The sequence below is a fragment of the Mustela nivalis genome (genome assembly GCF_964662115.1).
Source record: "Mustela nivalis genome assembly, chromosome: 13".
Classification (NCBI taxonomy): domain Eukaryota; kingdom Metazoa; phylum Chordata; class Mammalia; order Carnivora; family Mustelidae; genus Mustela; species Mustela nivalis.
The window spans coordinates 66,675,916-66,692,433 of record NC_139032.1 but is presented as its reverse complement, the minus strand read 5'-3'; the positions used below and the strand labels follow the sequence as shown (position 1 = coordinate 66,692,433).

Below are 16,518 nucleotides of genomic sequence, written 5' to 3'. Positions count from 1 at the left end.
GTTTGGTATTTGCAAATTCTTTCAGTTTTTGTTTGTCCTGGAAGCTTTTACTCTCTCCTTCTATTTTCAATGATAGTCTAGCTGGATATAGTATTCTTGGCTGCATGTTTTTCTCGTTTAGTGCTCTGAAAATATCATGCCAGCTCTTTCTGGCCTGCCAGGTCTCTGTGGATAAGTCAGCTGCCAATCTAATATTTTTACCATTGTATGTTACAGACTTCTTTTCCCGGGCTGCTTTCAGGATTTTCTCTTTGTCACTGAGACTTGTAAATTTTACTATTAGGTGACGGGGTGTGGGCCTATTCTTATTGATTTTGAGGGGCGTTCTCTGAACCTCCTGAATTTTGATGCTCATTCCCTTTGCCATATTGGGGAAATTCTCCCCAATAATTCTCTCCAGTATACCTTCTGCTCCCCTCTCTCTTTCTTCTTCTTCTGGAATCCCCATTATTCTAATGTTGTTTCGTCTTATGGTGTCACTTATCTCTCGAATTCTCCCCTCGTGGTCCAGTAGCTGTTTGTCCCTCTTTTGCTCAGCTTCTTTATTCTCTGCCATTTGGTCTTCTATATCACTAATTCTTTCTTCTGCCTCATTTATCCTAGCAGTTAGAGCCTCCATTTTTTATTGCACCTCATTAATAGCTTTTTTGATTTCAACTTGGTTAGATTTTAGTTCTTTTATTTCTCCAGAAAGGGCTTTTATATCTCTCGAGAGGGTTTCTCTAATATCTTCCATGCCTTTTTCGAGCCCGGCTAGAACCTTGAGAATTGTCATTCTGAACTCTAGATCTGACATATTACCGATGTCTGTATTGATTAGGTCCTTAGCCTTCGGTACTGCCTCTTGTTCTTTTTTTTGTGTTGAAATTTTACGTCTTGTCATTTTGTCCAGATAAGAGTAAATGAAGGGGCAAGTAAAATACTAAAAGGGTGGCAACAACCCCAGGAAAATATGCTTTAACCAAATTACAAGAGATCCAAAATCGTGAGTGGGGAGAAAGGGGATAAAAAGAGGTTCAAAAAGGAAGAAAGAAAAAAAAAGAAAAAAGAAAAAAAAAAAGAAAAGAAAAGCATTTTTAAAAAAAGAAAACACCTGAGAAAAATGTAAAAAAGAAAAAATATATATATTAGATAAACTAGTAAAAAATCGTTAGAAAAGAAAAAGGTAACAGTTAAAAAAAAAAATTTACCCTAAGGCGAGAAGAAAAAAAAAAAAATGAAAAAGAAAAAATTAAATTAACTGCAAGACTAAGAAAAATCACAGGTAAAAAGCCATGAGTTCCGTGCTTGGCTTTCTCCTCCTCTGGAATTCTGCTGCTCTCCTTGGTATTGAAACCGCACTCCTTGGTAGGTGAACTTGGTCTCGGCTGGATTTCTTGTTGATCTTCTGGGGGAGGGGCCTGTTGTAGTGATTCTCAAATGTCTTTGCCCCAGGCGGAATTACACCGCCCTTACCCGGGGCCGGGGTGAGTAATCCGCTCGGGTCTGCTTTCAGGAGCTTTTGTTCCCTGAGCGCTTTCCGTAGAGTTCCGGAGGACGGGAATACAAATGGCGGCCTCCTGGTCTCCGGCCCGGAGGAGCCGAGAGCCCAGGGCCCTACTCCTCAGTGCGCCCTCAGAGAACAGCGCCCAGTTACTCCCGTCTGCCTGACCTCCGGCCGCGCTCCGAGCTCACCGAGCCTGCGACCGGTTCAAGGTAACACCGAGCTGTGAGCTTACTGTCGGCTCTGTCTCTGCAGCCGGCTTTCCCGTTCCAATACCCGCAAGCTCTGCGACACTCAGACACCCCTGATCCTTCTGTGACCCTGCCGGACCTGAGGCCACGCTGACCCCGCGTGGGCTTCGTCCCGGTTTAGCCTCTGGAGCGATGTCCCTCAGCGGAACAAACTTTTAAAAGTCCTGATTTTGTGCGCCGTTGCTCCGCCGCTTGCCGGGAGCCGGCCCCTCCCCCCGGGGTCTATCTTCCCGTCGCTTTGGATTCACTTCTCCGCCGGTCCTACCTTTCAGAAAGTGGTTGTTTTTCTGTTTCCAGAATTTCTGTTCTTCTTCTCTTCGATCTGCCGATGGATTTTCAGGTGTTTGCAATCTTTAGATAAGCTACCTAGCTGATCTCCGGCTAGCTGAAGCAGTCTCAGCTTGCTACTTCTCCGCCATCTTGACTCCTCTACCTTTTCATTTTGTTGATTATTTCTTTTGTTGTGCAGAAGCTTTTTAGTTTGATGTAGTCCCACTTGTGATTTTTACTTTTGTTGCTTGTGCTTTTAGTGTAAATAGACTATTGTCAAGGAACTTTTCCCCTGTGTTTTCTTCTAGGAGTTTTATGATTTCATTGGCCTTTTTATTGTTTTGTTTTGTTTTTTTCTGGTCTCTAATTTATTTCTTCTCTGATCTTTGTTACTTTCTTCCTATGTCTAACTCTGGGCTTAGTTTGTTCTTCTTTTTCTAGTTTCTTGAGATGTAAAGTTAGGTTATTTGAAATCTTTCTGTTTTCTTTTTTAAAATTTTAATGTATGTATGTATATATGTATTTGAGAGCACACACAAGTTGGGGTGGGGGAGGGACAGAGGAAGAGGGAGAGAGAGAATCTTAAGCAAACTCCTTTGCTCAGCATGGAGCCTGAAATGGGATTGGATCTCATGACCTGAGCCAAAATTAAGAGTTGAACACTTAACCAACTGAGCCACCCTGGCAATCCTTTCTTTTTTCTTAATATATACGTTTATTACTGTAATCTTCCTTCTAATAACTTTTTTTTTTTTAGCATCCCATAGATTTTGGCATGGGGTATTTTCCATTTTCATTTGCCTAAAGATATATTTTTTAAAAGCTTTTTCTTGACCCCTTTGTGGCTCATGAGTGTGCTGTTCAGTTTCCAGGTGTGTAAATTATCTAGCTTTCCTGTTGTTGATTTCTAGTTTCATACCATTGTGCTCAGAAAAGATACTTGGTATGACTTCAGTCCTCTTAAATATTCTAAAACTTGTTTTGTGGCCTCTCATATGATTTATCCTGGAGAATATTCTGTGTGCATTTGAGAAGAATGCTCTTAGATGGACTGTTCTATATATGTTTGTTAAGTCCATTTGGTTGAAACTATGGCTCAAATCAAATGTATTGATTTCTTGTCTGGATAATCCCTCCATTGCTGAAAGTGGGGTATTAAAGTCTCTTATTATTGTGTTATTGTTTATTTCTCCCTTTAGATTTGTTAGTATTTAAATCATATATTTTGGTGCTGTGATGTTGAGTGCATGTATATTTACAGTTGTTACATTTTCTTGATGAGTTGATCTTTTATTTTATTTAAATTCAGTTAATCAACATATAGTGTATTATGAGATTCAGAGTTAGAGTTACAGTGATTCATCGGTTGTATAGAATACCCAGGGCTCATTACATCATGTGCCTTCCTTAATGCCCATCACCTAGTTACCCCACCTCCTCCCTCTCCAGCAACCCTCAGTTTGTTTCTTATAGTTAAGAGCTCTTATGGTTAGTCTTTCTCTCTGATTTTGTCTTATTTTATTTTGCCCTCCCTTCCCCTATGATCCTCTGTTTTGTTTCTTAAATTCCACATATGAGCAAAATCGTATGATAATTGTCCTTCGGATTGACTTATTTTACTTAGCATAATACCCTCTAGTTCTCCCATGTCATTGCAAATGGTAAGATTTCATCTTTTTGATAGCTGAGTAGCATTCCATCACACACACATGCACCCCCACATCTTCTTTATCTATTCATCTATCAATGGACATCTGGGCTCTTTCCATACTTTGGCTATTGTGGACATTGCTGCATTGGGATCCAAGTGCCCCTTTGGATCACTACAATTGTATCTTTGGGGTAAATACCTAGTGCATTTGCTGGGTCATAGGGTAGCTCTATTATGAACTTTTTGAGGAAACTTCATACTGTTTTCCTGAGTGGCTATACCAGCTGTATTCTCACCACCAGTGTAAGAGGTTTCCCCTTTCTCTGCATCCTCACCAACATCTGTTCTTTCCTGACCTGTTAATTCAGCCATTCTGACTGGTGTGACTATGTATTTATCTTTACTAGCATATTGTATATTTTTATATGTTTTCATATTACTAATTAGTGTTCTTTCATTTTGGCTTGAAGAACTTTCAAGATTTCTTGTAAGGTGGGTCTAGTGGTAATGAACTGTTTCCTTAGCTTTTGTTTTTCTAGGAAAGTCTTTATTTCTTCTACTTTTCTAAAGGATAACTTTACCAAAACTCAATGTTAATATATACAGTATACGTCAATAGATGTTCTTAAAACATTTTACTTCATTAATATGTTATCTACCTATCAGAATTCATGCCCCAAACTATCTGTTCTAGACTTTTTTTTTGTGGCCTTAAATATGAATTAACTTTTGGCCTATGGATTTATTTATTTGTATTTTTATCTGTACTTCTTTTAATTCCAAAAAAGTTTGGCAAAGGCATCCTGCATGAAATTAACTAGTCCAAAAGAATGTATATAAAGTAAGCAAACAAATTAAATGACAATATTCTTAATTTACAGAAAATATATGTTTTATTTCATTTATGATATCTAGGTGACTTTTCAACTTCAGTATTTCATTTTGGTAATTATCATTTGAATAACTAATTTCTTACATTGAATTAACTCTCCTTTGGTGAGCATATTTTGAACTAAAAAACTCACATCTCATAAGGTTAATTTTATGAATATTTGCCCCCTGCTTCCAAAAGTTACATGAGTAGGAGAATGTCATTTCATTTTTGAGCTGTGGTTCAATCACAGTTTATTCCCAGAACCACTCTTAATTGGGTCTTTGAGACACTGTCCCTAACACTCCAAGTATTTTCTCCATTTCACAGATCTATCATTCCAACTTTAAATTGCTCTGGGAATAGGGGAACAATTACAACAACTGTTGCATAATAAATATTTACTCTTCCATATCTGTGGAATCAGGCATTGTTTGTTGAATCAGAATGCTGACATGAATACTAAGAAGAAAGTAACTGGGTCTTCTAGGATGTAGAAATAATTTATCAGTATATAGGTGAGTCTTTAATACCAAGACACTCTTTCAATCTATATTTAAAGCTATTATTAATATGAATTTGTAATGTTAATAATCTGGTACAATACAGATACCAATTTATTGTCAATAAAATACAGCGGTAAATCATTATTTTTTATAGTATTTCACTATTATTTGTATAATGTCTATTAATCCTTAAAGCAATTTCCTTATGCTATCTCTTTTCCTGATAATATCCTAGCAAGAAAAGTAGAGCAAGTATTTTTATCACTATTTTACAAATGAGATGACTGAGGCTATAAATTAGGAGCAGAGAACCTCAAATCAAAGACTTTTATTTTAGTTTGAGGCACTTTTCCCCCCATGCTAAACCCATGTCATATATATATATTTCAATGAATATTAGGTGATCCTCTATACTTATAGTGTATGAACTGTTAATTATCTGTGTAAGATGGCAGCTTGCTGGTACTTCTTGAAAGATACTTTAAAAAAATTAAGACCTGCTGCAAATTAAATATGACATATTGAAGTTTTCCTGATCCTTAAGCCACAAATACTACATAGGGTAATTGCTTAAGAGTTTAGGAAGTCAGCCTTTATGTATTAAGTCAATCCCCCCTCCCCCATCTATTATGTGCAGCCACTATGTTAGGTTTAGGTGTTAGAGGGATGACCTAGACAGACAAGGTCCTTCTCTTGTGTCTCATCTTATCTCACAATATAACAAGATAACCAGTTTAAAGAGAGCTGGGAGCAGATGTAGCAAGACAAGCTACTTGAGCTTGTCTTCAGCAAGACAAGCTACTTGAGCTTGTCTTCAGCAAGACAAGCCTGGCTCAAGAAGGGTTTTAATTAGTGAGGGGTTTCCTGCCCAGGAGGGAAAGACTGGGAGAGGCAGGTTAGGTGGCCTCAGATGCGTTGTCTGGAAGTTGTCTGGAACAGGAGGCCAACAGGCTTTCCAGGCCTGGACCTTTGGGTCCTACTTGGAACATCTCCATGTAGCCTAGTAATGCAGTATGTTGCTGTTTTCTTCTTTTTTGCATTAGTGACTAGGTTGATTAGAGTGTTCATGTCCCTTATCCAGTGCATCCTCTGACCAATTTCTGATCTTGGGAGAATTTTGATTTATTATAAGAAGTAGTGTAGAATAATTGACCCGTCACTCTGGGCACTGTTGAATGAATATAGTCAATTTTTGTGACCCCAATATTTCTAGTTTTTGCTAAGCATTCCCATCTGTTTATAATTTCTATGCAATTTTAATGATTCCAGTTAGTCATGTTAATAATGTAAAGATAATGGGCTTTGGATCATTCCTCTGCTCATTATTCCAACTGAACCAATTTCAAGGCACATAGGATCCTGAAATAAGAGTTGGCTACATAAATGAAATGAAGATCTTTCTTCCTCTCCCCTTCCTCTTTCTTTCCCCCTTTATGTTCTGGACTGAAGCTGAAAAAAAAAAAAAAGAAAATTAACAATCTCTTTATGGCTATTTTTTCAACTCTAAAATTGAGATTTTATTATTTTTTATTTTTTAAAGATTTACTTATTTGTCTGACAGAGAGAGAGCACGCATCCAAGCAGGGGAGTGGTGAGCAGAGGGAGAGGGATTGTGGGGCTCCATCCTAAGACCCAGAGATTGTGACCTGAGCTGAAGGCAGGCACAACCAACTGAGCCACGCAGGCACCCTAAAATTGAGATTTTTATATCCCCTTGTCTTTCTCTTTAGAGTTGAAATATTTCTATTGTGTATTCTTAACTAAAATTTTTATGTACTGAGAATTTGTTTGAGCTGGACTTTTGTTGAATTGGATTGCTGGCTCTAAGAAATACCTGTTCTACAGTAATTTTCCCAACTACTGACCCATGACAAACGAAGTGGTAGACCGGGGCAAGAGTGGCTCTGCTGGAATTCTCAACACTCTTAGCCCATGGGAAGCCTAATTTTGTGATTTTGCCCCATGTCAAATCTGGTGGTGATTCTGGAAAGATCAGTTTTCACATCAAGTTGGTAATTAGTGACAATCCCATTAATCTACATACCTTAATTCTGTGTTACATTTCTGATAAGAACTCTCATAAAATCATAGTATGGTGGCAATTTTTGGAGAGTACTATTACCAGAGGATCTAAGCCCTCAACCCATCCTCTGTGCTTTGTAATGATGGACCCTTTCCTTACCAAAAGAAATGGCAAGTTCTCTGCCCAACCTTAGAGACTCTCTGTGTACCTTCTATGCTTTTCTTTTCAGGTGTGCTTGCCACCACCCCTCCACAGAAACTTCCTTGTCCAAAAATGTTGTGCTCTATTTACTCCTAACTTTGACTCAACTTCTCACTTTTGGGGTACCCCACTTCCCCTCTTTTCTTCCAAACTTTTCTAATTCCCATGCTTCCAGATCTGGCCCAAGTCTGAAACACTTCCCAACTTCTCCCTTGCATGATTTATTTCTCGTAAACTTCTTCCTTATGGGAAATTGACAATTTTCACTCAACTCCATAATGTAATTATATTTATGATATGTTTTCATGTGTGCTTTTCCTATATCCCTAACTGAATTTTGGGCTTTGTAATGGCAGACACTTTACATTATTCTTTAGTTTATCCTTACTGTGCTTGGATAGTAGGTTGGCTATCCAACCTACTAGGTTTAAGGTAGGCTGTTAGTAATATTCTAAAGTTATTATAGTAGTCTGGCATAAGTTTAAACTGCTTTTTTTCAAAAAATGTCTTTTAATAATTTTTTCTTAAGAAACTATAACAACATGATACGAATTTGAAGCTTTTTGTAAAACACAAAAGGATTGGCATTCCAATCCATAATAAGGCAAAAGAAAATCAGTTTAGATCAGAAAAATCTGGATATTCTTTTCCTACCCACTTAAGCCTCAACAAGATGGGATTGGGAGGGAGACAAACCATAAGTGACTCTTAATCTCACAAAACAAACTGAGGGTTGCTGGGGGGAGGGGGTTTGGGAGAAGGGGGTGGGATTATGGACATTGGGGAGGGTATGTGCTTTGATGAGTGCTGTGAAGTGTGTAAACCTGGTGATTCACAGACCTGTACCCCTGGGGATAAAAATATATGTTTATAAAAAATCAAAAATTAAAAAAAAAATCTGGATATTGTGTCAAGTCAGTGTAGATTAAACCCTTGCTACTCAAGGCTTTTAAGACCTTTGCATAAGTACCACCTGTCGACTTAGGAGAAATGGAGAATCACTGGAGCTGCCCTGAACTCTAAAACAGAATCTAAAATTTTTCAGGATACCCGGATGACTTGTATGTATATGAAAACCAGTAAAGCTATGAAACAGACTTTTTTTTTTTTTTTTTTTTTTTTTTTTTAAGAATCTCTATGTCCAGCATGGGGCTTGAACTCATGACCCTGAGATCAAAAGTCACATACTCTATCTACTGAATTAGCCAGGCTCCCCTGTGAACAGACTTGATCTGAGCCTTGAGCTTCATTTTATTATTTACTATCTGGTTAACTCTGGACAAGCTCCATCTCTTATATTTGGAGAAAAAATGGGGCTAATGTAAAGAATGATTATATTTTGTAAAGCATACAGTGATGCATACACACACATATATGATTACATAGTAAATATTTAAACCGTATTACTGTTTTCTTAGGTTGACTTAAACAAGTCAAGATACACTGTGAAGTTACAGAATAAAATAAGTTAGAGACTATGTAATGTCCTCCAAAGATTGTGACATTCATGCAGAGTTGATCTCTGCAGTTGTCTTGTCCTAGGAACAGTCACATAAATACTAAGAGGGGGCTGGAATATGAGATCAACAACTAACTATATTTAAATAGACATTAAATTTTATTTTATGCTATTCAATATTCAATATTATTATTAAATGTCTATAAAATGCACAATTAACTGGCTAACATAAGGTATATAATGTCAGACATAGAAAGAGATATAGAGAGAGTTGCTGGTGACCATGATGTCATTGCTAAACCCCATTTCTGGTCCTTATTGAGTAGACTTTGCCATCTCCACTGCTTGCTTTCTGGGGCAAAGGAAGTTAGGCTCATAGTTGGTAATTAGTCAGGAGTTTGGGGAACCTTAACACACAGGAACATGTCAACAGCAGGAAAGGTTACTTCTGTATGTTTGTCTGGTCACAGGTAGAGCTTCGCATATTATCAGTGGGCATCAGCACTCCTGTCATTCCCGATTTCACTGATTCCTAGTTACACACGTTGTTGAAGATGACTGGATGTCATAGCGTCAAGCAAACACTCCTTATAACACCATATTAAAAAATGGATTGTTCAGGTAATTTGTAACATTTGTTTCTTGGCAGTGAATATTTTCTTTTTGATCTTTGCTTAACATCCTGAAAGCAGATGACATGGATAAAATTAATCAGACATTTACATCAGAATTTCTTCTTCTGGGACTCTCCGGTTACCCAAAATTTGAGATTATTTACTTTGTTCTAATTCTAGTAATGTATCTAGTGATTCTGATTGGCAACGGTGTTCTGATCATAGCAAGCATCTTTGACTCCCGTCTTCACACTCCCATGTACTTCTTCCTGGGCAACCTCTCTTTCTTGGACATCTGCTATACATCCTCCTCTGTTCCCTCAACTTTGGTGAGCTTAATTTCAAAGAGAAGGAGCATTTCCTTCTCTGGATGCACAGTACAGATGTTCATTGGGTTTGCAATGGGGTCCACAGAGTGTTTGCTCCTGGGCATGATGGCTTTTGATCGCTATGTAGCCATCTGTAACCCTCTGAGATACCCTATCATCATGAGCAAGGTGGTGTATGTACTAATGGCTTCTGTATCATGGCTCTCTGGTGGTATCAACTCAATTGTACAAACATCTCTTGCCATGCGATTGCCTTTCTGTGGGAATAATATTATCAATCATTTCACATGTGAAATATTAGCTGTCTTTAAGCTAGCTTGTGCTGACATATCCCTCAATATTATCACCATGGTGATATCGAATATGGCATTCCTGGTTCTTCCGTTGCTGGTCATTTTTTTCTCCTATATGTTTATCCTTTATACCATCTTGAGAATGAACTCAGCCACAGGGAGACGCAAAGCCTTTTCCACCTGCTCAGCACATCTGACTGTAGTGATCATATTTTATGGTACCATCTTCTTCATGTACTCCAAGCCCAAGTCTCAAGAATTGCCTGGAGAAGACAAGTTTCAAACTTCAGACAAGCTCATTTCCCTGTTTTATGGGGTAGTGACACCCATGCTAAATCCTATAATCTATAGCTTGAGGAACAAGGATGTAAAAGCTGCCGTAAAATATCTTCTGAACCGAAAACCTATTAAGTAAGTATTTCCTATACAGAAAGTGCATGTCTTTGTGTAATAGGCATAAAGATGTACTCAAAGGTCAATGAGTAAAAACCTTTGCAGAAACTATAGTTAAGGAGAGCTATTTTTATTCTTCCCCTTCCCTAGTCCTCCTCAACTAGAATTACTGAGAACTGTAATTCGCTTTCAACTCACTTTCCAAAATGTGCTGATCTAGAGCTCACAAGTATGGTGAATTCTATTAGGATCTCATCCTTGATGATATCTGAGATGAGTGTTTCTGGTGATTTGTGTGGACACAAAATAGAAAATAATCACACATAGGTTTGGAAGTAGGTAAGGGTACAGGATTTGCCCTTTGACACCACATCAATGAGATTGGATAGACTATTCTTTGTAAGCCATAGTTACCTTCCTTGTAATAAGGAAATAAAACCCTGTTTCAGTGTCATTTAAGGTTGCAATAAATTGGAGAAAGCATCTAACAATGTGCTACTTCACAGTGTCTTAGAATTTCAGAATTGAAGCTAAGACTCCAGATTGAGGACTAAAAGTTACTACTAAGCATCTCTTTTACCATAAGCTAGTAATTTTGAGAGCTAAAGCCTCCTTCTGAAAGTCAATCTGCTAATATAAATCATACTGTGTTTGCCTTTCCCCATACCTATATAAAGAGAAGCTCAGGTCCAGGGAAGAAATAATTAAGGAAGTTGTCTACCTTATGGAGAGTGCACAATGGGTGGCAGGAGGCATTTCTCTAAAGTCCCTGAGAAAGAATGGAAAATTGTTTTTTCCAAGTCAAATTAAGTGAGGGTGTTGCAAAAGAGTCCTTTAAGGTTTTGGATTCCTACAAAGAGAGCCTGGCTGCTGGCTTGATTGAGTGGAGACCTGCAGGGTTCTCGAGGCTGCCAGCTGGCAGAGGACCTAGTCTAGAAGTGGGAGGAAGGTGAGTATTCTCTGCCAGATAAAACAGAAATGTTTCAAACCTGACTGGGGTGTTCTTACAAGCTCAGAAGGAGTGGTAAAAACAATGACTGGGAAAATAAAATCAGTTCTTACATTTTCCAATGACTTGAAACTCTTCAGTAAGTCTTTCATGTTTTTCTTTTTCTTCTTTTTCTATTGATTCCTTGTCTAGAAGGCCATTACTGAGAGAAGGGTTATCTTTGGGCCACGCCATCTATCTTTTCTGTCATCTCTTAGCCCACTGTGATAGCTGGGCTTTGACTTTATTTCCTACTTAATATTCCTCTTTCTTATTTTGTTTTGGAGCCACAATGTAACTCCCTATCTCCTACTCAGAGGCTTCATTCTTTGCCAGTCCACTGCCTTGGGTGACTTAAGTTTCTACCTAAATGATCTGGTCACTGAATTCTGCTCTTCTTGCCACTATCCCACCAAGAATGAAGTGTTGTCACTGAAGAAAACTTCCAGCTGCTGCTCCCTCTTCTGGGTTGAATCACATCAGTGCTGCTTTTGGTTCTATTCAGAAAGGCATGCCCTAGACCCTGTGGGTAATGGCTTTTGAATTTCTGGCACTAATCTTCTCCCTCCCCACTAGAAGTCCTGCATTTGTATCTGACTCTTGTTTAAGTCTCTTTAATTTTAGATACGTGACAACAAGGTTTTAGGCATGTAAAAATGTTATTTATATTGTTTAAACCAGCTCTTTTGCACTTTAATTTTTAATTGTTTCCCACGTAACATCGAGAATGTTAGCATCTGGGGCACCTGGGTGGCTCAGTGGGTTAAAGCTGTGCTTTCGGCTCAGGTCATGATCTCAGGGTCCTGGGATCAAGCCTCGCATCGGGCTCTCTGCTCAGCTCCTTCCTCTCTCTCTGCCTGCCTCTCTGCCTACTTGTGATTTCTGTCTGTCAAATAAATTAAAAAAAAAAAAAAAAGAATGTTAGCATCTTATATTCAGGCTTATATCAAGTTGAACCCTTCACCTAATAAAATATTCCGTAGGTATATAAAAGTGAATTGAATAGGGCTTTGACAGAAACAAGAATGATCATGTCTATCCATGATTGGAAAGGTAATAGATTCGATGATAAAGTTGTCCTCCCTGGAAAATCAGAAAATTTCGAAGAGATTGTTAGGTGTGTGGTTTCCTGATTAATAAATATTTTTTAAATAAAAAATTATTTTAAAATGTTTAAAGGGGTGCCTGGGTGGCTCTGTTGGTTAAGTATCAGACTCTTGATTTCAGCTCAGGTCATGACCTGAGCCCCAGGTCAGGCTCTGTACTCAGCAGGGAGTGTGCTTCTCACCATTTTCCTTTCTGTCCCCCTCCCTGTGCTTGATTGTGCATGGACATGCATGCACACACAAGCTTTCTCTCTCTCTAAAATAAATAAAATAAATTTAAAAATATGTAAGAAAAATGTTGCCTATTTACCATCTCCCAAAGATATCACTTTCAATATTTCTCTTAGTCATTAGTAGTTATAAATTTATCATGTTTTTACTTTGATTTATCACTTTAATGTACTATGAACCATTAAGGTTAAAGTTTGTGTTTTTTTAAAGTAAAATACCTATTGTTTCAAAGAATAAATTTTAACAGTTGAAGTTCAAAGGGCAGATGATATGAACTTATTCTAATTTCTAGCTAAATTATTCTCAGAAATATATTACCCATCCCATTAGAAGAGTTTCCCCCAATATGTTTACAGCTCTGTTTATATATATACTTACACATACATATTTTTATCTTTATTTATCTATGTATACACATATTTATATTTAATTTTTCTTTAAAACATACTTCTGAAAATTTCAATTTCAAATATTTTTAAAAAAGAGAATAATTTAATAAAATCCCAGGTACCAATCATACGACTTAAATTATTACCAACATGTGGTCAGTCTTCTCTCATCATTATCTATCTTCTTCCTCCAGATTATTTTGAAGCAAATCCTGAACATAGTTACATAATTGGTCTATGTATATATTTATAAATATAGAGACTTTATAAATATAGAGAATGCACCTTTTGGAAGGCATAAACTATGAGCAGTGCCTTCTCCAGTTGAATCTCCCAGGCCAGTACTGCATAACCGTCTTTTAGAACATTTCAGTTAGTGTTTGTTTATATACACAGCATGTTGCCATTAACTGCTTATTGAGTTTGAGTATGTATTTTGTACTCCAAAGATTGATTTCCCCATGATACTATAATACTAACCACCAAATATACTTTAGAGTATGCCAAAGAGCTTCCCATGGGCTCCCTTTATATCAACCATTATGATATAATGGTTTCCACTTTTTGTTTATTTTTACCCAGGTTATCCTCCTTGGGGTAGGACTGTTGGATTCATCTAGAGGGCGAACTCATGATGCTAGCAGCAATTAAACATGGCCAATGATTCCCCTTTTCTAGTCTGTTCGTACGGTGGATAAGTATAAGCATATAGGTTTATCCCACTAACCAGGTAAGAGAGAGACAAAAATAATTAATGAAGAGTATCCAAAGGGGGAAAAAGACAGTCTCTTCAACAAATGGTGTGGGGAAAACTGGACAGCAACATGCAAAACAATGAAACTGAGCCACTTTCTTGCCCCATACACAAAAATAAATTCGAAATGGGTGAAAGAGCTAAATGTGAGACCTGAAACCATAAAAATCCTAAAGGACAATGCAGTAACCTCTTTGACATCGGCCATAGCAACTTCTTTGTGGATATCTTCTGAGGCATGGGAAACAAAAGCATAAATGATCTATTGAGACTACATCAAAATAAAAAGCTCCTACACAGTGAAAGAAACAGTCAACAAAACTAGATGGCCACCTATGGAATGGGAGAAGATATCTGTAAATAATACTTAAATGACAAATATTTGTAAATGACCAAACCCTGGTAAAGAGTCAGTATCCAAAATATAAAGAGAACTTATAAAACTCAATACCCCCCAAAACAAATAATGGCAGACGACATGAATAGACACTTTTCCAAGGAAGATGTACAGGTGACCAATAGACACATAAAAGGATGCTCAACATCACTGCTCACCAGGAAAACACAAATCAAAACTACAATGAGTTATCATCTCACATCTGTCAAAATGGCTAAAATCACAACATCGGAAACAACAGGTTTTGCAGAGGATGTGGAGAAAGGAGAAACTTCTTGCCCTAATGGTGGGAATGCAAACTGATGCAGCCACAGTGGAAAACAGTATGGAGGTTCCTCATAAAAATAGAACTATCCTACAATCCAGCTACTGCACTACTAGTTATTTACCCATTAATTCCATTTTTTAAAAAGAGATAAAAGAAGGAATCATCTATATTATCTTTCTTTTAGGAAGTATTAGATGTATTATCCTGTGTCATGTTCAACAATTGACCATTTCTCCAGAACTCATAAATGCAATTCATGTCACAGGAATATAGAGTCAACCAAATAAAAAGAAAAATTTTTAGAGATACAGAAGAAGTTTCTATGAGTGCTCCTACCATTTTCACCATATCTCCCTCCCCAGATATCTCAAAAGATAGTCAGTGGTAGTCTTCTTTTAATGCCACATATATTAAGTGTTAGCACACATTCATTCAGTCCTGAAAGCCATCCTTTTAGTCTCTTATTTTCCAATATTGTAAGCAGGGATTTCAATTGTCTATTACAATTTTCTTTGGTCCACATTTTATGGATAAGAATGTATATGATGTTTAATGCTTTGTAACTCCTTGAATTTCACTTTAGATAACCAACATTCAAATTAAAGAAATAATCTTGCTCTAGACCTTAAAGAGTGGCAGGAGTTTTTGCTTTATTTTCCAGGCTATGCAAATCAAATAAATGAGCATCTCTCTCTGTCAAGACTCATTATCTACCCAGAAACAAGGGTAATGGGCCAATGTAATCCACTTGCCAGATATGCCTCTTCCTGGATCCTTTTGTAGGTAGCCTGTAATGACTTTTAGTTCCAGATTTTTCTGCTTACAAACATCACAATTGTTAGGTACATTTCCAGATCCTTAGGGAGATAGTAGGATGCACTTTTTGCACACATTGTTGTATTGCTTGAATGCCTTTATGTACTTTCATCTCACATCCCCAAGGGGCCACTTCCAAAAAGAGAAAAAAGACTCATTTGTTGTATTTAGTTCTTTTATGAATTCATGTGGAAAATGTTATGGTAGTCATAGGTTTTCCCCACTTTGAAAATCCTTCTTCAATCCATAAAGTGTCCTGTAACATATCACCCTATATAGGAGTCCTTTATCATCCAGCCATATAAGGCCTATATTCTCAGACCATATTGCTAGTCCATTAGCTACTCTCTGAGAATCAGTAAAAATTCATACCATATCATTATTGTTATTGTCTGATTCCTCTAATGAATGAGAAATACTATTTTTATTTCTTCCTAATTATATAGTAACAGTGACTTTGTGACATTGGAATATTACTTCATCACTTTTACTCCAGTTTCCTTGTTTATTGAAGGGGACATCTTACTAAATGATTTTACAGAGCTTTCCAGCTCTTAACTTTTATGATCTGATAATATAAAAGCAACCTGGATGTGTTTCCACTTATGCTTTAATGTACACATGCTATGGTTTCTGGTGTGGGTGAGTGCATGTGCATGTTTGTGTCTATGTCGATGCCTAAATACCAATCTTTCTTAAGAAAATTTTTACTTCTCAGAATGCAGATATTTTATTTAAAATATTATATTTAGGTTCTACAATGTAGTTTTTATAATATATAACATGATGACTTAATTTATAAGTTGTGAAATGATTACCATAGTCAAGTTAATTTACATATTCATCCCCTCAGTGTGTGTGGTGAAAACACTTAAGGTCTACTCTCTTAGAAAATTTCAAGTATATAGTAGAGTGTTATTAACTATAATTGCCATCCTGTACATTAGATCTCCACAAGTTACTCATCTTATAACTGTAAGTTTGTACCTTTTGACTAGTGTATTTCCATTTTTCCCACTATCCCAAACCCTGGCAACAACCATTTTACTTCCTGGTCCTATAAGTTTTTTTTTTTTTTTTTAAGATTTTGTTTATTCATTTGACAGAGATCACAAGCAGGCAGAGAGGCAGGCAGAGAGAGAGGAAGGGAAGCAGGCTCCCTGCTGAGCAGAGAGCCCTATGCGGGGCTCAATCCCAGGACCCTGAGATCATGACCTGAGTTGAA

At 37.3% G+C, this 16,518-nt stretch overlaps 1 protein-coding gene across 1 annotated transcript; it reads left to right on the top strand.

The window, feature by feature from the left end:
* Positions 1 to 9,412: 9,412 nt before the first annotated feature.
* Positions 9,413 to 10,366, top strand: LOC309846326 (olfactory receptor 13C3; the record flags this gene model as incomplete). The annotated part of the gene is made up of 1 exon (XM_082695194.1): positions 9,413 to 10,366. One exon carries the CDS (start codon positions 9,413 to 9,415, stop codon positions 10,364 to 10,366), a length of 954 nt encoding a protein of 317 aa, XP_082551320.1.
* Between the last annotated feature and the right edge of the window lie 6,152 nt (positions 10,367 to 16,518).